The following is a 24,346-nucleotide window of genomic DNA, read 5'->3' as shown; positions in this document are numbered from 1 at the left end:
GGACAGGAAAGGGGCGGGACTTGTTCTGTTTTACTTTGTCTTAACACCATTATACACCAAAGATGCTTCACCACATGCATAGTATAACGTGTTCGTGCTTGTATTTACGTTTTAATAAGAGTAGATATGTAAAAAAAATATATATATATATATAAAAACGGTCGTTTATAGTAATATCCGCACAATATGACATAGTTCTGTAGACTTTACTTTCTACAGAAACTAGTTTCTACCGATTTTAGTTTCTCTAGTTTCTACAGTTTCCGCGGGTGATTTGTTTCATAGCAGCAGCCTAACTGTCCACTTTCTTTGCGCAGAACGACAGATTGCAGTGGTTGTACGGTTTCAGTTTATACACGAAGAACGCTCCACAGTTGCAGACGGTGATGGGCGCCTTCCAGTTACAGCAGTTTCCTGAATAGTGAGCACAGGCACGTGCGTCTGCTGTCCTGGTCCCGGTAGCGCATTGCCTTGCAGGTCAAGCCAGTAGGGGGCGGGGGTGCCACAATGCCCTACCTGAAACAAGTCAACACAGAAGCAAAAGAACAACACTGCGGCATTCCGGGAAATAACTTGGTCGGGTTTTGTACGGATAGTTTAGGCCAGCAGGGGACATTGGTACCGCAGTGATATATCTGTAACAAGTCGACACAGAACTAAATGGACAACACTGCATTACGGGAATAACTTGGTCGTGTTTTGTACGGGTAGTTGAGGCCAGTAGGGGACAAAAGTGCTTTGCATGAAACAAGTTTACACAGAAGCAAAGGCAACACTGCATTACGGAAAATAACTTGGTCGGGTTGTATAGGTAGTTAAAGAGTTATTTCTCTTGAAAAGTCGAGGCACGCTTACCTACGTGACAAAAAGTGTGACTTACGTGTTCACAGACGACGTGTAAAGGCAAGCCGCTCGCTAGTGTGTGTGTTTTTCTCCATACAAACCCGACACAGTTATTTTCGAACATTGTCTATTCACAGCAGTATGTTATGCGTGCGTGCTTTTTTACATTTAGTCAAGTTTTGACTAAATGTTTTAACATAGAGGGGGAATCGAGACGAGGGTCGTGGTGTATGTGTATGTGTATGTGTGTGTGTGTCTGTGTGTGTCTGTGTGTCTGTGTGTGTAGAGCGATTCAAAGTAAACTACTGGACCGATCTTTATGAAGTTTTACATGAGAGTTCCTGGGTATGATATCCCCACACGTTTCTTTTCATTTTTTGGATAAATGTCTCTGGTGACGTCATATCCGGCTTTTTGTAAAAGTTGGGGCGGCACAGTCACATCCTCAGTTTTTCATCAAATAGCTTGAAATTGTGGTTAAGCAATCTTCGACGAAGTCCGGACTTTGGTATTGCATTTCAGATTGGATGCTTAAAAATTAATTAATGACTTTGGTCATGAAAAATCAGACAATTGTAATTAAAATTATTTTTTTATCAAATGAGCCAAAATTACGTTCATCTTATTTTTCATAATTTTCTGATTCCAAAAACATATAAATATGTGTTGTATGGGTAGTTAAAGAGTTATTTCTCTTGGAAAATCTAGGCACGCTTACCTACGTGACTAAAAGTGTGACTTCTTACGTGTTCGCAGACGACATATAAAGGCAAGCCGCTCGCTAGTGTGTGTTTTTTTCTCTCCATACAAACTCGAAAGAGTTATTTTCGAACATTGTCTATTCCCAGCAGTATGTATGTTGTGTGTGCGTGCTTTTTTCTGCTTTTTTTCTTCTGTTTAATCTTCTTCTTTATTAACCAAGAAATCAACCCAGCAGTTGAAGCCCAATTCTTGCTGGAAGCAAACTTGCATTTTTTGCATCCTTTGATCCTGTGTTAAAACTCCTAAACAGAAAACACCATCGTTTGCGAAGGAAGTGCAGCCCTTGAGATCGCCAGCGAGGTGGCTGTTTTAGATTAAGGAGGCCGTGCGAGACATACACACTTGAATGCATCAGTATCATTTACTAAGCAAAGTCCAGCGAGTGCGACAAGTCGTGTTTCAAAGGGGGGTGAATGTTGCTATCTTTAAAATGCACCTCTCTGTTCCTGGTGATAGACAGGCAGACGGACGGACAGACGGACAGACAGACAGACAGACAGACAAACAGAGTCAGACAGAGTCAGACAGAAACAGAGATATAGTAAAAGAGTACTAGTGTGTTGAGAGGTCAGTGTATTAGTGTGTGTGTGTGTGTGTGTGTGTGTGTGTGTGTGTGTGTGTGTGTGTGTGTGTGTGTGTGTGTGTGTGTGTTTGTGTGTGTGTGTGTGTGTGTGTGTGTGAGTGTGCGTGTGTGTATGTTGGTGAGTGTGTGTACATGTGTGCGCGCGCGCAAGTGTGTGTGGGTGTGTTGGTGGGTGTGCGTGTGTGTGTGTGTGTGTGTGTGTGTGTGTGTGTGTGTGTGTGTGTGTGTGTGTGTGTGTGTGTGTGTAAACTTCAAACTTACAGGGACACACTCTGTAGGGATGACAGCGTTAGTCCCATCCAGGGTGAAGCGATACCAGCCAGGAGTAAGGGTTTTGTCACACAGTGTCGTACCGACATTGTTGGTCACAGCCCTTCTGGCGTCACTTAGCACGACGTGCTTCAGCGAATCGCAGGGCCCTGAATTACCATCATACATGAATCTGAATGAGGTGACTCAGCGGAAGGAAACAAAGGAGGAAAACCGGGAACCGAACGGAGATATTCCAATACATGAAGATGTCAAAAAGATACAAGACATGGTGAAATTATCCCGACCAAAGTATAATGCTGATGGAATAAAATAGTCCACAGTTTGTGAAACGAGGTCAGCTTAATGATTACATGCCCTTGGAAAAAGGACAATGCTATTCACTTTACGGGGCATACCTACTTGTCAGAAATGCTGAAGTGAAGGTAATTTTTTGTAAATCGTTGCTAAGAAACAGCTCACAATGGCAATGAGTGTGGAGCATGCAGTGATTTATGAACAAAACAAACCTTACCACGCAGAAGGTATTGCTGTTCCTGTGAGATATTCCACAAGGAGCGAACTTCGTTACGAAATGACTCCAGTTGTTCTGTCAGACAAAAGCGTCCATGAGTAGCAACACCGGATCAGACAAAAGCACGATCAATACCTATTTTTTGCACTTCCCTACCGTCCATTATTCCTATAGCATTGTCTCGAAACTAACGCAATAGTCGGATAGAGTTGCGCCCCCTGGAGCGGCAGGTAGTTCCGGTTTGTGTTTGCAAAATGGAAACGCATGACAATCCGCCCTTCAACTTCGTTACCCGTGTAGTTTGAACAGCAGACACAGTAACGTTTCCCTCCACCACTAATCTTCTTCTCTCGTTCAGCCATTTTGGACGTAAACAAAACAACCGGAACTACCCGCGGACAGCGTCGGGGGCTATGGTAGGGACGGACAACTCTTATCACTTTCGTTTTGAGACAATGCTATAACATTCCCTTTTTGCATTCAGGAAATTATTGACAGAATGTATACGAACAATGTATAACCTTATTCGATGTGTGAATTATCTCCCCTTAGTTATACCAGAGGACAGTTATTGCCCTTGGTTGCAAAATACGGGTTCACTGAAACGTACGCTTTTGTTATTACACCCCCGGTATAGGGGTGTGTATAGGTTTCACTCGATGTGTTTGTTTGTGTTCGCAAGTAGATCTCAAGAATGAACGGACCGATCGTCACCAAACTTGGTGAACAGGTTCTATACATTCCTGAGACGGTCCTTACAAAAATTGGGACCAGTCAAACACACGGTTATGGAGTTATTGGTGGATTTTGGTTTTTTTGGGGGATCAACTACGCATAACTCTTCCTTATCTTCTCCATGTTTTCAGCGTTTACCTCCCTTCCTTCGTATGGTGCACTGTAGTATGAGGGGCATCTTCGGATATTCCCGGCGTTCTGTTACTATTTTTAGAAGGTCACCGCAGTGTCCAGAACGTAAATTGGACCCGTAAATTATCCTCACTGTAAAAGTGCAAAGGTCGAATCAATTTATAGCCACGCGAAAAATACACTCTCATCTATCTCTATATATTTATACAATAGATATAGATATATATACGGCTTCTCTGTGTGTGTGTGTGTTTGAGTGTGTCTGTAGAAAACACCTGTGTATTGCACAGTTCTGTTTGTGATGTGGTACCTAGGGCGTCGTCGACAAGTATGGGACTCGACATGATATGATCAGGAATGGCATTATGGCCCCTGAATCATGTTCGTGCTGTTCCCATTCCACGAGTCTGGAAGGGACCTAAGCTTGACGGGTCCATGGTTCGAAGCCGGCGTACAGTGCGCCACTCAAGCCGGGTATTCGGCTCTACTTGCTACCCGGCGAAGCGGCAGATACACCCCGGACAAAATCTGGTCGATGAGATATTTCAATACCTGCTCTCAGCGCGCAGCGCAAACCGATTTTTTTTTCGGGATCTTTTGTTTTCTGTATGCGGTCAGTAGGTGTTACAGAAAGAGTTATATTGATTTGTCTTTTTCTCCGCCTGTCTCTTTGTCCACTCAATCAACTTATTTTAACCACACTTGTTAGCAGTGCCTTCTCAGTTGGTGGCAGTGAGAATGGTGAGGACGGGGGTGTTTTTCCTACCTCGGAGAAATTTCTTGTTTTTGACAACTTCAGATGGAGCGGTAAGAAAGTAAACAATCCCAAATTAGAATAAAAAATATCGACTTAATATTTTGCGGTACATGGAAAATCGAGAGGGAGATGATTGTATGTATGTTTGTGTTTGTATTTGTACGTACGAGTGTGTGTGTGTGTGTGTGTGTGTGTGTGTGTGTGTGTGTGTGTGTGTGTGTGTGTGTGTGTGTGTTGTGTGTGTGTGTGTGTGTGTGTGTGTCACACACACACACACACACACACCTATTCACATACACACATAAAACACACAAACAAACACACACACACACACGTACACACACACACACACACACACACACACACACACCTACACACGACTGTCACGCCTTACTGCTGTTCTTACCGTTGACATAGTGAGTGAGATTGTTGATTCCCTCATCGTGTTCCTGTATCGTGTCACGTAGCTGCTCTTTCAGTTCTCTGTTCTCTGATTTCAGCGTTCTCTTTTCTGCCTCCAGAAGAGACAGCCTGGCCTTGACCTCGTTCACAAGGACGGTAGAGGTCTCCGCGAAGTTTTCATCTTTACTTTCCTTAACGTTAACGTAGTGAGTGAGATTGCTGATTCTCTCATCGTGTTCCCGTTCTGTGTCTTTCAGTTCTCTGTACTCTGATTTCAGCGTCCTCTTTTCTGCCTCCAGAAGAGACAGCCTGGCCTTGACCTCATCCACAAGGACGCTAGAGGTCACCGTGTTGTTTTCTTGGTTACCGTTCTTAACGCAGACGTCTGGAAGGAAGTGTCGGGGGATGTTACAGGTGTAGTTACCTCCCGCCACAGGTGATGGAAGAGTCAGGTAGAAGATCCCGTTGTCGTATCCACTGCTCGACATGGTCTCCAGTGCCGGTGTCTGTAAATCAGGCACATCATCGTGAACCGGGTACCGCTGCGTTCATCAACAAGACCTAGCGTAACCGATGTCGTTATCAAGAGTTACAACGCATCTTACTTGCACTGATCACTTGATTGCATAAAGTAACACCCCTCTTCTCCTTCCCATACCCATTCCCCACCTCGGGCTTCCACCGTGCTTGTAATTAGTATCGAATCCAGAAAATATGCATTAAAACCATCGGCAAAACCGACTGGCAGCCCTTGATTAAGTCACCGAATTTAGTATAACAAATGTTGTATTGACTGCTACAAGCAATGTACGTTTGCCCATAGTGTGGTAACTACTTTATTTTCAAGGTTCTAGGTTCTTTCTGTTAAGTTATCTCTCACATTTTAAGTATTACCACGGCGTTCTTTGTGGAAGAGCAATTAGTTGTGTGAATATGAGCAGCCACGCAAAAATACTACAACTTATTATTCTTCTTCTTCTGCGTTCGTGGGCTGAAACTCCCACGTACACTCGTGTTTTTTGCAGCCATACGCCGTTTTCGCAGGAAGCATGCTGGGTATGTTCGTGTTTCTATAACCCACCGAACTCTGACATGGATTACAGGATCTTTTTCGTGCGCACTTGGTCTTGTGCTTGCGTGTACACACGGGGGTGTTCGGACACCGAGGAGAGTCTGCACACAAAGTTGACTCTGAGAAATAAATCTCTCGCCGAACGTGGGGACGAACTCACGCTGACAGCGGCCAACTGGATACAAATCCAGCGCGCTACCGACTGAGCTACATCCCCGCCCACTACAACTAATTCCAAGTGTATTTGTATCATCTTATCGTTATCCCAAACTGAAGTGTACCTCAGCGAAAATGCATCATCTGTGGTCATTACTTACAATCCATGTTACACGAATGGGTGGCTGACCCAAGAAGGTGAAGAGGCCACAGGTCAGACGGATGACCCACTGTAGAGTAGAGTTGGCCCACAACGCAGTAGGGTCCTGCTTCACTGTCAGAGTTTTGTCCTTTGTCATCAGACTTTCTGCACACAGCAAACAATTACACACGTGACGACAACTGCCGCAGGCAATTAGAACTACTGACACGGACAAGACGGAGAAGACACAATTATTGTCTGTGTTAAAAATGGGCTATAAGGCTATAAGGCTATAAGGCCTACCAAACAAATACAATATGACATCGCTCAAAGAACTACAATAAAATATCGTGTACCGTACATTAATGAAAAATATCACTTCTTGTCTGAAAATGCAGTATCATTACCCTGCTTCTTCCCATCTATAAATAAATCTTGCCCCCCCCCTCCCCCCCCCAAAAAAAGAAAATAAAACCCCAAAAAAACAACAACAAAACGATTGCAACATTTTTCATACCCGACTAAACAATTATTCTCGTGTCATTTCATTCAAAACTTTCTGTGCTGTCAAAGGCACTTTACTTGACTATATCCGATACGGCTTTCGGATTAAATATTTCTCTAACAGCGATATTCCCAAAATCGGCCTCATAAAACCGTAAGGTATGGGAATGTCGCTAAACCTGGAACAGTTAAGGAGAAACAGCCGTACCAGACAAAAAAATTATTATTGCAAAGCGTTTTTTATATTGTCACATACTAGACTCTATCAGTAAACAAACGAACAACATAAGATAAAATAAAAGTCACACAACTCATCAAACTGACCATTATAAAAATGTCTGCATTTGTTCCAGGTTGGACGCATGGGTGTGTAAAGTGGAACACTGTGTTGTCAAACTCGGAACACATGCAAAAACACACTGACTCTCTTTCTAGCTCTGTCTGTGTCTCACACACACACATATATACACCCACACACTCTCAATCACACGCACACAATTACACATTGCCACACACACAAGATAAATTCATACGTCATAACATTTTGATTTAGCCATCTTATTTAAATGTCTGTTTTTCCACATAACATTGGATTTTTACCAAAGAAATAGTAAATTTGATAACAATTAATGCCTCAAATGTGAAAAAATATAAATAAGGGCTAGGTCTAAACAAATCGGATAAAAAAACTGTTTTTGTAAAACATGAAAAAAGAAGCTAAGAAACGATTTTTCACTCAATGTCCTTTTGTTTTCTACTTTCAGTGCAGTCCTCGTGTGATCAATGCCGTGTGTATACTGCTGGCACTGTATAATGTTCAAAGGGGTGTTGGTGCCACACAAGAAGCAGTACCAAGATATTTCGCAGCATAAAAGTCGTGACAGGAACACCAAATGTTCTTGATGCGCAACGCAAACCCATTTCCCCGTTTCTGACAGCCGACAACGCGCAGCCCATTTCTTCTGGTAGCCACCGTCCGGGTCCCAAAACACTGTAAAACAAATCAATCAACCATTCAATAAAAGGTATAGAAGGAAAAAATACAATAAAACTGAAAAGAGAATTGAGTACGTGACTAAAACGGTTCTATGCTAAATGCCCCCCCGGACAACTGCCCCCCTCCCCCCCCCCCCCCGGACAACAGTACTGCCCCCCGGACAACAGTACTGCCCCCTGGACATTTGCCCGCCTAGGACAATTGCCCCCCGTCAATCAATCAATCAATATGAAGCTTATATAGCGCGTATTCCGTGGGTACAGTTCTAAGCGCTTGTCGAAGAGTTGTCAACACAGGACTAACAAAGAAACTAACATCTTCAGACGGACACGAACCCTATCACACACTAGCAAACCCTGGTAAACAAACAACTGTTTAACAACAATGTACACATCAATAGCTAGGTCCAAACAAAATAATATTAAGCACAAAGAAAACACCTCTCACAGAGCACAGCACAAGAATGTCTTTTGGGGCACAACACATCACGTCGAGCATGAAAGTCGCAGCCAGCTACGGGAAGAACTGAGTCTTCAACCTACTCTTGAACGCGTCAAGAGAGGGGCTCTGGCGAAGCTCAAGCGGCAGGGAGTTCCAGACGGAGGGGCCCGCGGAGGGAAATGCACGCTGACCAGCAGATGCGAGTTTCGAGCGAGGGATGTGGAGGCGGAGAGGGTCAGCAGCAGAACGAAGGGGACGGTCGGAGGGCTGGGTGTACAGGTCCAGGGAGGATTGAAGGTACTCGGGAGCAGAGTCGACAATGATCATTGCCCCCCATTCTTGTCTGTATGTTTAGCGAGTTATCAAGTGTTGTATTGTTGTCTAGAGGGTATTCATAGGTAATGGAAGTCTATAATTTGTTTTCTCAACGATATCTATATAATGCTTCCTGGTTTGAATACACACATACACACACACACACATACACACACGCGCGCGCGCGCGCACACACACACTCACACACACACACACATACACACACACTCACACACATATAGACACATACACATAAAATACTGTAAACACCCAGACAAAGACAAACTGGCAGACATACACACAGACAAACCGATACAGACACTTGCACTCCCACACTTACGCCCGCATTTACACCAGCAAACACACTCACACACACACACACACACACACACACACACACACACACACACACACACACACACACACACACACACACACACACTCTTATTGAAGTGAACGGCTTTTGCAAAAACTCGCACGAAGAGTGGTGAGAAAAAAATTGGGGGGCAGGTGTCCGGGGGGCAGTTGTCCTCCCTCGGTGGGGGGGGGGGGGGGGGCAGGTGTCCGGGGGGCAATTGTCCTAGTAGGGCAATTGTCCGGAGGGGGGGGGGGCAGATGTCGGGGAACAATTATCCAGGGGGCAATTAGCCTGCCACGGACTAAAAACACCAGTGTTCACTTTATCGTTTGATGAGGGTAAGATGGAACAGAATGCGTCAAAGCTGGAACACTGTTCCATGTTTGCCTCTATATGTGTTCCAGCATAGCCGCATGGCACCTGCATGGATTTCGACTTTAGCTGTAGGATACATGTGACGTTTCCAATCTTTTTTCCCCGTTCATAGTGTAACACATTGATGTAGGTTTGTAATAGCAATCAACATTTTATGTGAACGTATATAGATAAAGAGTAATAAAACGAATTCTAGACAATAGAAATAAGAAGAAGAAGGGAGAAAAGTTAAAAAAACGTACCTCTTCTTTGGTTTTGCCGCAGTTGCCATGTTTCTTTTTGCAATAACATCGGGAGGGGTCACTAGACATTTCTGCTAAAAGAAATGTCATGAATTGTTTCCCGTTGACCGCATATTGAGGTGTTCCAAGTTAGCCGACTGTTCCGGGATTGGCGACTTTCCCTTACCAGTTCAAAAACTGGCCACAAATTTAGAATAAGCACAGCGTGGCAACGTTTAGATATAAAGAGCAAGTCATTTTCAGTATTATCGCATTTTTACTGATCACATGACAAAAGCAGCGGTTGCCATTGGTCAACTAGGAACTGAATATCAATTGATATCGTGCAGGAAGTGCCTAGTGAATTTGATATCGTCAGAGACTATAGAGTATACAGAGACGCTTCATCCTTCTTTGCGCTGCGGTGCGAAACTGAGACCGGCCGCCAGCGCGCGGGAAAAGAGCCACTCCCTGCCGCACAAGGAAGTTCGCGTATACATAGCGGCTGCTGTCGGCTGTGTTTATATCACGTTTATATTAACATACTGTCTGTTCTGTCCGGCTGACAGTGCTGCAAAAAGTAACTGAACGAAAAAATATGTTTGTTTGTGAACATCCTTTTTAAATGACCATAAAAACACCGCAGAAAATGGTGTAGATTAAAATTAAATCAAATTTACTTAGGCGGCAATACCCGCTGCATCGCTGTAGTTATGCAAACATGATTCAAGTCAGTGTCTTTTCACGAACTAACCGTCGTTATTTTTGTGTGTTTTAGTCAAATACAAATACATACTGTATACATGGTCACTTAAGCCTGAGAAAATATGTCAGGAATAAATCGTTAACGAAATAGTTCCCGGTCAAATCGGTAACTAAGGCATTTAGTCAACTTGGCGTCGTCCCAGCACCTCTAAAGTGAAATGGGTAGTCAATTGCACGGTGCTAAGAAATTATCATGTAAGGAAAACTGTAAAATACAGCAACTTAAACAACATTATTGTGACCTAGCTGACTTTAATTAAAGAATCTTGATCGATCGATGATTGTCTTATTTCTTATCGGTTGCTTCTTTCTTGTTCAGAAAGCTCTCTCTCTCTCTCTCTCTCTCTCTCTTTTTTTTTCCTAGTCATAGTTATAGTAAAATAGTTTAGTCCCTCTTTAGGGCGAGGGCCAGATGCAAAAAAGCATATCTATGCTTATTCTTGTCACCCTCGAAAAATAAAGATTTGTCATTGTCATTGTCATTGTCATTGTCTCTCTCTCTCTCTCTCTCTCTCTCTCTCTCTCTCTCTCTCTCTCTCTCTCTCTCTCTCCCTCTCTCTGTCTCTCTCTCTCTCTGAGTCAGTTACACACACACACACACACGCACGCACGCACGCACGCACGCACGCACACACACACACACACACACACACACATGAATGAATTAACGAGGTACGGACCGACTGGATGACACTTTGAACAGCATCGTCACAAGTATTCTAGTTTGAGAAGTTTTCGACTTTTGCGCTTGGACGAAGAATAGAATCAATTGTTCAGTTGTCCTTCAAAACAAAATTAAGCCTGATGTTAATTAAACAACTGCGCAATCACATTGTTGAGCTTGTGTACAGTGTGTGTTTTCTCTGTTCTGGTAGAATACACGCAGTTCGACGCTACACTTTTTACTGATTTTCCGACATTTAACGAGAGAAAAAAACCAAAAAAACAATCCTCACTTGCTCTCTTCCTCAGGAAATTTGAACATCTTGAAGCCTTTGGCATGTGAGTTTGAGCAATTGATGGCCAAAGACCATGCCCCGCTGTGTTTTCTTTTTGGTGCGGCCATGGTTGTGCTGCACGATATCGCTACTGCTGTGGAAAGGGAAAGTAGGTTTTTACATGTTTCCGCGTGGTGGCGCCACGGGGCTTCCTGTTTCAATTTTCAGCGCCGAATGAAGCGTCTCTGTGTACTCTACAGTCTCTGATATCGTGAAGGAAGTAGTTTATGAACTTTAGTTTTGAAGAAAAAAAATCTCACCTGAAGGAAACAAATGTCTCCCTTCTTTTAAAATCACAAATGTATAAAAGGAAAGTAACTGCATCAGAAAGATTAAGCTGTGCAATGACGAAAAAACAACTTCTCCCACCCAGCTTTAACAGAGAAGCAGTAGAAAAGAATGTAACAATCTTACCGACTGAGGTGGTTGGAACAGCCATAAACAAAGCTGACCTTGAAAGTACCAGTACTCAGAAAACTGTGAAATCTCTTCCAGTGTTTCAGCGCACATCACTCACAAACAGGCAGAACATAAGCAGACGATTTAAACAGTTCGCACCTGCATGGACCATTCTTCACCCTTCTTTGTCGTAGCCATACAACATCAACCCTAGGCATCGTTCAGTTTCACACAGTTACAGCGCCTTCGGAGGACGCCATTTTGTCGTCTGCACTCAGTTGAGCTTCGACTCTGAGCTTCGACAACATTACTATGCAGTCCATCGACGCCGACAAATACCTGGAAGCTTTCTTGAACACAGAAAATGAGCCAGAGGACTTCACTGATACAGCCTGGCGCACTTCAGTTCCTCCCATTGTTCAGAATTGCCAAATCGCACAGTCAAAAAGTCTACGCCGGACTGATGAAGTAACTGGGACTTTCGTACTTCGCTGTTCCTTCCAACTCCACTGATCTGAACTTGTTAGCCTTTGCTTGTGATCTGTTTAGACCGTATATTTTTGTTCTGTTTGCATTTTAAATGCGCTATTTTTGTCTGAGAAAAAGAAACTGTTACTGAAAAATAAAAGTAAAACAAAGAGCAACGAAGTTCAGTGCGAAAGCAGAAAAAGACAAATCCAACATTTCCTACATGGCAGTAGCCTCCCTTGCGTTTGCCGTCCGACTTCTTGAGACACGGGTTAATGGTTCCTCCGAAATCGAATGCGATAAAATCGTTATCGTTAGATTTGACCGTGATATCAACATTTATCAGTCTGAATGTCTCGAAAGGCTGAATCATATCAGATCGAGGCGGGAGCCGAGATCTGATATGATTTCAGCTTTCTCGACATTCAGACTGATAAATGTTGATATCACGGTCAAATCCAACGATAACTAATATATTTGCAGAACAGGTTACTTTGTTTGGCTATCTTGCGTATTTCGTTTGCTCTGCTATCCCTACTGATGCAGGCTTCGATCGGGACGGACGGTACCTTTTATAACTCAAGAAAGAACTCACCTCCCACTTGCAAGATGACGGAGTGCCGGTGAGACAGCGCGGATCCCTCACTATCAAGGTTGACCTCCACAGTGTAGTTTGCAGCGTCCGACAAGGTGACGTCACTCAACTCCAGTCCGCCATTGGCCAGCTGACGCACGCGCTGGGAGTAAGGCGGAGTCGGAAAGAAGTACCCGGATGTCTCCGTACCCACCAAGGTGGAGTCAAAGTCCCCGTCAAAGAACCAGCGGATGTCCCGGATCAATTCGGCGTCACCGGCCTTGAATCGCCATGGAAACGTGACCTTGTCCCCAGCACAAGAGTAGACCACTGGATCTGGCAGCGTTTCCCACTCAAAGCACCATACCGTCCCTAGGTGTAATAAACAAATCAAGGGGGAATACTACTACTAATAACAATAATTCCCAGTATGTACTGGTGTCATATGACTGATGTGAAACAGTTGATTGGCTAATTACAATGGTCTTAAAACTGTTAGCGCACAGTCGCAGAGAGCGTATTCATGCGCCTGTGCCCAGTTTTTCGATTTGAGAAGTTTCATTTCATCCTCTTTTTTCTAGTGACATGTAGCTTATCGTCTCCGCGTTTTAAACAATATGCCTGCGCCTATGAGCTTCCCTATGTGTAACAGAAAACCACGAGTCATTGTTATTCCGACAGCATTTTGCAACTGACTGGTTCGATTGACTTTGCCCTAGCAGACGACATAAAACGCGCTTTCAAACGGGCCTCGAACACGGAACATCAATGTCAAATCAGGTGGCGTCACTCTGCACAGTCGCGACATCCGCACTCAATCGACCGTTCGTGCATATCGCGAATGTTTGGAATTGCAAAAAACTAAGTGCACAGTCCTCTCTTCGAGTTAAAATAAAGTGTCTGTGAAGGTACTGCACGTTTTAGCTGAAAGATACACTGGAATTGACCAACAGAACTAAAAACAAAGGTAAGAATTTTGTCTACAAGTGACTGAAAGTACGACGAACTTGAGACATCACACGCAAAAGTAGGTCCATCACGGCCCGTTCACACATTTATCCAAATGCGCGTAGCAAAATGTGCGATGTGAAACTTTTTACATTTAGTCAAGTTTTGACTAAATGTTTTAACATAGAGGGGGAATCGAGAGGAGGGTCGTGGTGTGTATGTGTGTGTGTGTGTGTGTGTGTGTGTGTGTGTGTGTGTGTGTGTGTGTGTGCGTGTGTGTGTGTCTGTGTGTGTGTCTGTGTCTGTGCGTGTGTGTGTCTGTAGAGCGATTCAGAGTAAACTACTGGACCGATCTTTATTAAATTTTACATGAGAGTTCCTGGGTATGATATGCCCAGAGTTTTTTTTCCATTTTTTCGATAAATGTCTTTTATGACGTCATATCCGGCTTTTTGCAAAAGTTGAGGCGGCACTGTCACACCTTCTTTTTTCAATCAAATTGATTGAAATTTTGGCCAAACAATCTTCGACAAAGGCCGGACTTCAGTATTGCATTTCGGCATGGAGGTTTAAAAATTAATTTTTGACTTTGGTCATTAAAAATCTGAAAATTGTAACTAAAATTTGTGTATAAAACGATCAAAAATTACTTTTATTTTATTCTTCATCATGTTTTGATTCCAGAAACATATAAATCTATATATATATATACGACTTGTGTCTGTGTGTCTGTCTTTCTTTCTTTCTTTATTTGGTGTTTAACGTCGTTTTCAACCATTCAAGGTTATATCGCGACGGTGTGTCTGTCTGTGTGTCTGTCTGTCTGTCTGTGTGTCTGTCTGTGTATGTGTGTATTCGCCATGCACGGCCAAAGTTCTCGATGGATCTGCCTCAAATTTGGTGTCCATATTCAGATACACCCCGGACAAAATCTGGTCGATGAGATATTTCAATACGTGCTCTCAGCGCGCAGCGCGCAGCGCAAACCGATTTTGTGTTTTTTTTCGTACCATAACTCTTCCTTATCTTCTCCATGTTTTCAGCGTTTACCTCCATTCCTTCGTATGGTGCACTATAGTATGAGGGGGCATCTTCGGATATTCCCGGCGTTCTATTACTATTTTTAGAAGGTCACCGCAGTGTCCAGAACGTAAATTGGACCCGTAAATTATCCTCACTGTAAAAGTGCAAAGGTGGAATCAATTTATAGCCACGACTGTCATCTATCTCTCTATATATACGGCTTCTCTGTGTGTGTGTGTGTGTGTGTGTGTGTGTCTCTCTATGTGTGCAACACCTGTGGATTGTTCAGTTCTGTTTGTGATGTGGTCTGGCGGCTTTTGTGTATTTGTATGTACTGGCCTACCTTTGGAGAAGCCATAACAGTTCAAAAGGGCTTAGAGATAAGCTCTAAATTGCTCAATCCTGTTTGAGTGGAGTTCGCCTCCAAAGGTGATTAACACGGTTACATTCGTCGACAAGGATGGGACTCGATATGGTCAGGAATGGCATTATGGCCACTGAATCATTTTCGTGCTGTTCCCATTCCACGAATCTGGGAGGGATCTAAGCTTGGCGGGTCCATTGTTCGGACCCGGCGAAGCCGGCGTACGGCTCTAAGTACTTCTTCCCGGCGAAGCCGGCTACCCGGCGAAGCGGGTATTCATCTAGTATAGTATATTCGGATTAAAAACAAGCTCTGAAAATTAAAAATATAAAAATTATGATTAAAATTCAATTTCCGAAATCGTTTAAAAACAATTTCATCTTATTCCTTGTCGGTTCCTGATTCCAAAAACATATAGATATGATATGTTTGGATTAAAAAAACGCATAGAAAGTTAAAACAAAGAGAGGTACAGTAAAGCGTGCTATGCAACACAGCACAACCGCTACCGCACTAAACAGGCTCGTCACTTTCATTGCCTTTTGCACTAGCGGCGGCCTACGGCCATTGTGAAAAAAGGCAGTGCGTTCAGTTTCATTCTGTGAGTTCCACAGCTTGACTAAATGTAGTAATTTCGCCTTACGCGACTTGTTTTCTCTTGCGTTACTGACAATATTGTTATTGAAACTGTCACAGTTTGCTAAGAGATTTATAGAGCAAATCTCAAAAACGATTATTGAACTCAGCGCTACGCGCTTCGTTCAATAGTTCAGTTTCTCCATTTGCTCTGTACATATCTCAGCGCATTGTGATGTCTTAATACCTTCAATTGTCAGTAAGTACTGGTGTCACATGACTGATGTGAACCAGTTGATTGGCTAATGGCGATGCGCTAAAACTGTTAGCGCACTCTTGGAGTGCGCTATTTTTTCCACAGAGCGTATTCTTACGCCCTTTGCCTAAGCAAGACTGTGCTCTCATCCTCAGAATTAATTACTGACATGTAGCTTATATTCTCCACAATACCAAATGACCATAAATTCCCTGCTTCTCAATTAAAGCAGAAGTGGGGTTTTTTCTGACAGATTGCATGTGCCTGTGCCACAGTGCGGCTGCCACTGATCTAAAAATAGAAGCCGCTGTGTTTCATCTAATTTTCGCCGACTTGCATAGATTCTTCTCATATGCCGTGTTAGTGGCATGTAGCTTATCATCCACATTACCAAATGATGAGTTAGTATAAAATTCCCACCCGCTAGCAGAAAACACAAGTGTTATTCCGATAACGTACCAGCTAGACCAGTTTGGAAGACTGACTCGATCGACTCTGTCATACGTAGCACTGACTACACTGAAATACGACTGCATCAGTTCAGTAAATGAATGGTTTCCGAATTATTATTTCAAGGCAAGAACAATCGTAATCGAAAACGTGTAGGGTTCAGAACGTTCTTACCATATATAAGACTTATCGTTACCAGCCTGCCTCGTAAGTGCAGACTCAGTGCAGACTGCATGCAGTGGTTTGATTGCCCTAGCAGACGACATAAACCCCGCTCAGCAAATTAACATGTTGGGCAAATGTGAACGAAAAAACGATGGGGATATAATACGTGTAGGGTTCAGAGCATTCTTACCGTTCATATGTAGTACCAGACTCCCCGATGAGTGAAGATACCACACGAGAAACATGCCACATTTATTTTGGAAATGTGCTTTCCGTCGACCGTGGCAAGGGGCAAAACTCTGCACAGTCAATCTGTCGAAGCTCGATGAAGGTTTCGAAACCAAGAGCACAGTCCTTTCTCCGAGTTTAAATGAGGTCTCTATGAAAGATCATCACTTTTTAGCTTAACGCTACACTGGAATTTACCAACAGAAATTAAAACAAGAGTTTGCGTGTGACGAAAGCACGACACACTTGAGACAGCCCACACTAAAGTAGATCCAGTGACACAAACCTGACCACACAGTTACGCCTATCCAAATGCGCGTTGCAAAATGTGCGTTTTGAATCTTATTTTTTCTCTGGCGGTACTGACAATATCGTTATTGAAACAATCCCAATAAACATGCCAGAACTGGGCCACTGCTGGCTTTTTGCTGGCAAGTTTGGTAAAGCTGGCCATAAAAAAACCAACACTGGGCCAATTATGGTTTGCCAACAAAGGCCCAGTTATGGCTTGCCATCACTGGCCCATCTCTGGCATTCCAGTAATATTGTCGGCCAGTAAAATGCCTTAATTGGCCCACTGTTGGCACGCCATTGGTGGCCCAGTGCTTGTTTGCCAGCATTGGGCCATAGGTGGCGATTTGCTGGCAATTATAGGTGGGTTTTTGCTGGCACGCCAGCAGTGGGCCAATGCTGGATAATTGCTGGCAAGAAGATCTGCGACAGCACAGCGGTATGACTTTCTCACTTGGAGTGACGTAATGTACAAACAAATGTCGAAATATCTTGACGTCACTCGTGATGATGACGCATTGTCAACTAAATCCGGCCCGCGGTGGTTCTGCAGATGTCCGGTTATTTGTTTTGCATTCAACTTCAAGGAATTTCCAAAGCACCTTCTTCGATTTCAGTACGCGTCCGATCTCCTCCGGCTAGAAGCAAGCGTGGTGAGTTTCACAAACAGTTGTGTGAGCAGGTCGTCGCAACGGCGTTAGATCTAGTATCTTCTTGTTCTTTTCCTCCGTTGTCGGTCTTTTTTTCAACTTTCTTCTGCTGGACGTTTGAGTCAGTTGGCAAAATATAATAGACTTTAAGAAGTCGTCCTCTCTGTAAGAAAGAATCTGCGCGCGCACGCGCGCGCGTGTGTGTGTGTGTGTGTGTGTGTGTGTGTGTGTGTGTGTGTGTGTGTGTGTGTGTGTGTGTGCGCCCGCGCGCGCGGTTGTGTGTGTGTGTGTGTGTGTGTGCGCCCGCGCGCGCGGTTGTGTGAGTGTGTGTGTGTGTGTGTGTGTGTGTGTGTGTGTGTGTGTGTGTGTGTGTGTGTGTGTGTGTACCCATGTTTCCACAGGTTTGGTTGCCTAAATCACCATAAGGCAACCATCCACACGTGGATGGCAATTTAAACTCTGGATGGCAACCTAATTGTGTGGATGGTCGCTTCATTTAACACCGTTAAATTGACTTTTTTGACGGAAAGAATGTCATAACAATGTTCAAAATGACATTCTTTCCGTCCTCTATAGGCGACGAAATAGGTCAAATTTTGTGCATTTTTTAGTGCAAAATTCTTCGATGCCGGAGCGAGTACTGCACCCAGTGCTGTTGTAGTGCAAGTGCACTAGAAAGGCACTGCACCCAGTGCCGCCTCTTAGGTAACCATCCACACATATAGGTGCGTGTGTGCCTTTTTCCTTTCTTTGTGTGATTGAGTTTGTTTTGTCTCTGTCAAAAGAAAAGCACCATAGGCATTACCATAAGCTTACTTGTAACCAAACAAATTGCATCTTGTGAATGTTGACATTGAGTATGTGTCTATTCACTCCAGGACAAAGATTTGTGCAAGTGTCTGACTGCCCAACTGGATAAGATGCAGCTCGCCTGGGTCTCAGTTCCTGAGAGAAACGCAAGAGAGCTGTCCGAGACAACGTAAGCTTCGCAGGTTAGATCAAAATACATATTCCTGTTGACCCCTTACTTCTGCTTGGCATTTTAGTCAGTTCAGAAAATATGATAGATTACAAGAAGTCGTCCTCTCTGTGAGAATGCCTCTGTGTGTGTATGTGTGTGTGTGTGTGTGTGTGTGTGTGTGTGTGTGTGTGTGTGTGTGTACCCATGTTTCCACAGGTTTGGTTGCCTAAATCACCATAAGGCAACCATCCACACGTGGATGGCAATTTAAACTCTGGATGGCAACCTAATTGTGTGGATGGTCGCTTCATTTAACACCGTTAAATTGACTTTTTTGACGGAAAGAATGTCATAACAATGTTCAAAATGACATTCTTTCCGTCCTCTATAGGCGACGAAATAGGTCAAATTTTGTGCATTTTTTAGTGCAAAATTCTTCGATGCCGGAGCGAGTACTGCACCCAGTGCTGTTGTAGTGCAAGTGCACTAGAAAGGCACTGCACCCAGTGCCGCCTCTTAGGTAACCATCCACACATATAGGTGCGTGTGTGTATGTGCGCGTGTGTGTGTGCGCGTGTGTGTGTGTGAGCGCGCGCGCGTGCGTGCGTGCGTGTGCTGTTTGCTTGCATGCCTGCGTGTATGCTTGCGTTTGTTTGGTTGTTTGGTTGTGTGTGTGTGTGTGTGTGTGTGTGTGTGTGTGTGTGTGTGTGTGTGTGTGTGTGTGTGTGTGTGATATGGAATAATGAATTAAAACCAACAAAACTCGTTTGCTTTCATGTTTCAAGAGGTGAACGGCAGGAGGACTTGAGAGTTTCAATGGCTTACCGTAGGCTACGACGTCAGGACAAAGAAAAGAAGCGTTATCTCAACGTTGCGGATTCGAACAGAGAAATGACAGAATCAAGACAATCCTACGGAGGTTTACTGGGAAGTGAACAAGAAACATTCCTGCCTTTGGTCATCATGTCTCGAGTGTGAAATTTAGAACGCTGTACAAATAAAATAAAACAGTGAGCAACTGAAAACAAAGCGTACGTTTCTGTAATGTTTCGGTAATGAGTCGTTGCTGTTTGGAAGCTTTACATTTGTTTTGTTTTTAATATATATTACTGTATTGTTGTTGTGCCCGCTATAACTGCGTTGATGACGATATTCTGTCAAAACCACTGCCTTTACTTGCCAGATAAGTTACACGACAAATGTGATTAGCATTTCAATTGCATTTTACTGATGAATTTGATAATTACGCATATGCATATTGCTAATGTACAGCTTGACAGCATTGCCCTTTGCTTTATTTGCGCACGTCTTGCCGCCAGCATGGGTTGAAAAGTCCATTGATGTGCTGTGTTTTGTTATTGTTATTACATTCACAGTAAAAAATGACAAAACAAAGCATATTTATAGACTTCTAACAACCATCTATGGGCTAACAAGACTGTGCAGATCGAGTACATGAATAGAGCCGTCATTCTATCCGAATCAGTGGTATTGGTATATTTCCTGCAACTTATTGGCATTTTGCTGGCAATGGTAAAGACAGAAATATGGCATTTTGCCGGGCCACAACTGGCCCGGTAATTTCAGCAGGTAAAGGGCCATTAACGGAAAATATATGGAAAAAAGTTTTTTTTATATGGAACTAAAAACCTGCAAAATGCTGGCAAAATGCTGGCGAAATGCTGGCAAAATGCTGGGTTTTTGATGGCAAGCCATCAATAAGCCATCAAATAAATGATGGGTTTTTGCTGGCAAAATTCTGGCAAAATGATGGCAAGCCATCAAAAAGCCATCAAATAAATGATGGGTTTTTGCTGGCAAAATTCTGGCAAAATGATGGCAAAATGATGGCAAGCCATCAAAAAGCCATCAAATAAATGATGGGTTTTTGCTGGAAAATTGCTGGCAAATTGCTGGCAAAATGATGGCAAGCCATCAAAAAGCCAGCAAATAAATGATGGGTTTTTGCTGGCAAAGTGCTGGCTTGCCAGTGATGGCCCATCAATTTGCCAATGTGCATACGGGTAATATGCCAGCATTGGGCCATAAGTGGGCCTTTGATGGCAGTAGTTCTGGCAACTGGCATTGCCATCAAAACGCCAGCAATGGCCCACTTCTGGCATGTTTATTGGGAATCCCAGTGCACTAAGGGATTTATAGAGCAAATCTCGAAAATAATTATTGAACTCAGCGCTATGCGCTTCGTTCAATAATGAATTTTCTCGATTTGCTCTATAAATCCCTTTGTGCACTGGGATGTCTCAATAACTTAAATAATAATGATAATAATAATAATAATGACAGCTTTTATAGCGCGAACCACAGTAGTCTATGCTCTCCGCGCTTCTATATATATATACGACTTGTGTGTGTGTGTGTGTGTGTGTGTGTGTGTGTGTGTGTGTGTGTGTGTGTGTGAGTGAGTGTGTGTGTGTGCGTTCGCGATGCACGGACAAAGTTCTCGATGGATCTGTTTCAAATGTGGTGGGCATATTCAGGTAGACCCAGGACACAACCTGGTCGATGAGGATTTTCAACACGTGCTCTCAGCGCGCAGCGCTGAACCGATTTTGGTTTTTTTGTTCATCTTCCCAGATCCATTCCCAGTAACTCTTCCTTATCTTCTCCAGTGTTTAGCGTTTATCTCCCTTCCTTCGTGTGGCGTCAATCCATATTCCCGTTACTATTTTTAGAAGGTCACTGTCCACAACGCTCAATCCATATTCCCGTTACTATTTTTAGAAGTTTTCCTTCGTGCGAAGCCGGCGTACGGTGCGCCACTCACCCGGCAAAGCCCGGCGAAGCCGACTACCCGGCGAAGCGGGTATTCATCTAGTTACATATAAATGGGATAACATCATCAATGCATAATTAGTTAACTGGTGTTTTCAGCATGTCCCGGTCAAAACACTGAATAGTTCAGTATGTAAAATGAATTGGCAAGGAATACAATAGGACAGCCTTTGTTCAAGTACTTGTCACAAACACACAAGTAGCGCAATAGTTCCGGTACTTAAGTTGGCACACTTCAGTTCTTGTCACAAATACGTGAAGGGCACTAGCTTCAGGACTTGACACAGAAAGTGCAAACGGATCCGACATGGAATCCGCCCCGAACATCCAAGTAGGTTGAGGGGACATGAAACACCAACACGCAACTTACCAATTTGTCAAATATTAAAAAGTACAGCATGACTTCGGTGCTTAATTGTCACATATACCGGCACGGTTGGCCTAGTGCTAAGGCGTCCGCCCCGTGATAGGGAGGTCGTGGGTTCGAACCCCGGCCGGGTCATACATAAGACTTTAAAATTGGCAATCTAGTGGCTGCTCCGCCTGGCGTCTGGCATTATGGGGTTAGTGCTAAGACTGGTTGGTCCGGTGTCAGAATAATGTGACTGGGTGAGACATGGAGCCTGTGCTGCGACTTTTGTCTCGTGTGTGGCGCACGTTATATGTCAAAGCAGCACCGCCCTGATATGGCCCTTCGTGGTCGGCTGGGCGTTAAGCAAACAAACCAACAAAAATAATTGTCACATAATTATGAGGTACTATATCTTTATAAACTCTGCAAGCGACACTTTTTTTTTACACATTGATATCCGTGTTATTTCATTCAAAAACAATTAACTTGGCTAGTTGGTACACTTTCCGGATTTAGATTTCCTTCACATGGGTCACGTGACTAAAAATTAACCCGACAAAAACGTAAGTTAATTACCAATTAAAATATAATGTTCAGTATACATGAAGGGTGTAAATCTGAAAACACAGTACACCATATAGTATTAGATCTATGTTTATCCTATTTTCTGTACTGTACAATTGTGTCTCAATGTTTACCTTAAACTTACTGACAGCTCCGTTGCTTTCAACCGACTCACATTCAAACTTTAAACTGTTTTACCCGACTTGGCAATTACTCAGACAAGAAACTTTTTGGAATGGTCGTGGGAAGACCGAAGTTCGTGCACAACAACTATGAAGATATTCGCTAAGCTAAAATGACGGGAAAAAATATAATACCCCCTTCGTTGTAAGGTCGCACTTGCGCAATGGCGCGCAAAATGTATCAATGACATGAACGCATGTATCCGTGGGAAATGCCCTGATCCCGCATGTAATTGCTGTTTTCAAATTCCTGATTGACTAAGGTTGGTTATGGTAAACTAGGTCCTTCAAATAACCTCACAAGTAACAATCTGGAGGGTCTAAATCGGGAAAATTTGGCTATACCGCTCAATGTCAAACTTCGTACTGTTGATTTAATCCCCGAATTCGGATTTTTTTCGAAAGAGCACAAAAGTCCATTAAACCTACAAACTTGCCACTTTGTGAACAGGTCCTGCACCATCTGAAGGTAATGCACACCACTTATGAAGTCATTTGATCAATCAACTGATATAAAAGTTATATGCATTTTTTGTGGGTTGCATGTTTGGGGTCAACCTGTTGTTCAACGCCTTTAATCATCTATACGTACTATGAGATACGGTTTAGTTATCAAATGGGCGGTCTCTCTCACGTATATTGGATAAACACACTTACCGAATGCGAACAGAGCAACCGTGGAAAAGGTCCAGAAAGAATCCATCTTTGACCGAAACTGGAACAAAACCCCCAATGTATCGCCTAATATATACGCTGAATAAACTTCCGTATTGGACAAGGAAGTTGTATAGTCGAGCAGCCTCTCAACATACGATGTGGAACACAGGAAATGCGCATGTCGGTGGCAGGCAAGATATCAGACTAAGTTTGACAACAAGTAATATCCGTGAAATGGTTCGTTTAAATGTGCTGTCCTTCTCGTAAACATTGATTTCAGTGGCAGGTAAAGCCTCAAAAACAGTGTTAATGTCATATGTAGCAACATTTTGGCCCGAAATCGTTCGAAAATAGGGTTCTGTTTCACAGCAAGTTTGGGTACAATGTACTTTCAACAGCTCAGCTTGTGAACTCGTTATCTGTGATTTGACATAATAAAATCAATTCCTTATTCTCTTTGATTGAAGAGTGTGTGGTGATATTTTGTCTTTGTCTGAAAAAGAAACTTACATTAATATAATTCGTGCATAAATATAAACATTCTGAGAAAACAGCGTGTAAAATAGCCCAGTAACGTCAAATGTTACAAAGCACTCAGGAAGTAATCTCCTTATTGCAAGGAAGCGTATTTCTCTGATCTTGAACCAGACTACATGAACTGTCCTCTGCCCAAGTTCTGTGTACGACGACGAGTTTAATATAACTGTAATAAAAATTATATTTGGCTAATGAATGATGACAAATGGTGTTGCTCTGCATTATTCTTCGATTTTGCCTTGTCTTAAAAAAAAAAATAATTGTCTTGGGCGTTTTCTTTATTTCTGATTTCTTAAGCGTATAATATTGCACTTGTAAACATTTGCATAATGCGACAAACTCTCGGCTTGTGGAAGAATAGTTTCTCAAATTATAAATGCAATCACGGTACAATATGGCCTGAACTATTAAAGGCACACACAGCTTCACGTAAACCACCAGTTTCTGGTCAGAGACAATGTCATGCTTGTATACACAGTACAAACACCCTTTCGTTTCAACACTCACCGCTTGAGAACATCCTAGGTGCCCTCCGTAAAGAGCGAGCATTTTTCAAAGAATGTATG

The 24,346-nt window shown here is 43.2% G+C and overlaps 1 protein-coding gene across 1 annotated transcript; it reads right to left on the bottom strand.

Moving 5' to 3' along the window:
* Positions 1 to 2,449: 2,449 nt before the first annotated feature.
* LOC138969171 (uncharacterized) lies at positions 2,450 to 23,402 on the bottom strand. The gene is made up of 5 exons (XM_070341899.1): positions 23,244 to 23,402; positions 12,805 to 13,155; positions 6,388 to 6,533; positions 5,003 to 5,504; positions 2,450 to 3,047 (listed from the first exon to the last, which is right to left on the bottom strand). The coding sequence occupies exons 1-5, from the start codon at positions 23,287 to 23,289 to the stop codon at positions 2,917 to 2,919; spliced, it is 1,176 nt and encodes a 391-aa protein (XP_070198000.1). The 5' UTR covers positions 23,290 to 23,402; the 3' UTR covers positions 2,450 to 2,916.
* Positions 23,403 to 24,346: the final 944 nt, after the last annotated feature.

This window comes from Littorina saxatilis, linkage group LG6 (genome assembly GCF_037325665.1).
Source record: "Littorina saxatilis isolate snail1 linkage group LG6, US_GU_Lsax_2.0, whole genome shotgun sequence".
NCBI lineage: Eukaryota > Metazoa > Mollusca > Gastropoda > Littorinimorpha > Littorinidae > Littorina > Littorina saxatilis.
This window is presented reverse-complemented; position numbering and strand designations above follow the sequence as displayed.

What these genes read in the sequence shown, in the direction of transcription:
- LOC138969171 (XM_070341899.1), bottom strand. Translation starts at nt 23,289, where the DNA reads ATGGATTCTTTCTGGACCTTTTCCACGGTTGCTCTGTTCGCATTCG. An exon ending in GGTTGCTCTGTTCGCATTCG is followed by an intron (nt 13,156 to 23,243) that starts GTAAGTGTGTTT and finishes TATTACACCTAG; the next exon opens with GGACGGTATGGTGCTTTGAG. An exon ending in TCTCACTCACTATGTCAACG is followed by an intron (nt 3,048 to 5,002) that starts GTAAGAACAGCA and finishes TTTGTCTGACAG; the next exon opens with AACAACTGGAGTCATTTCGT.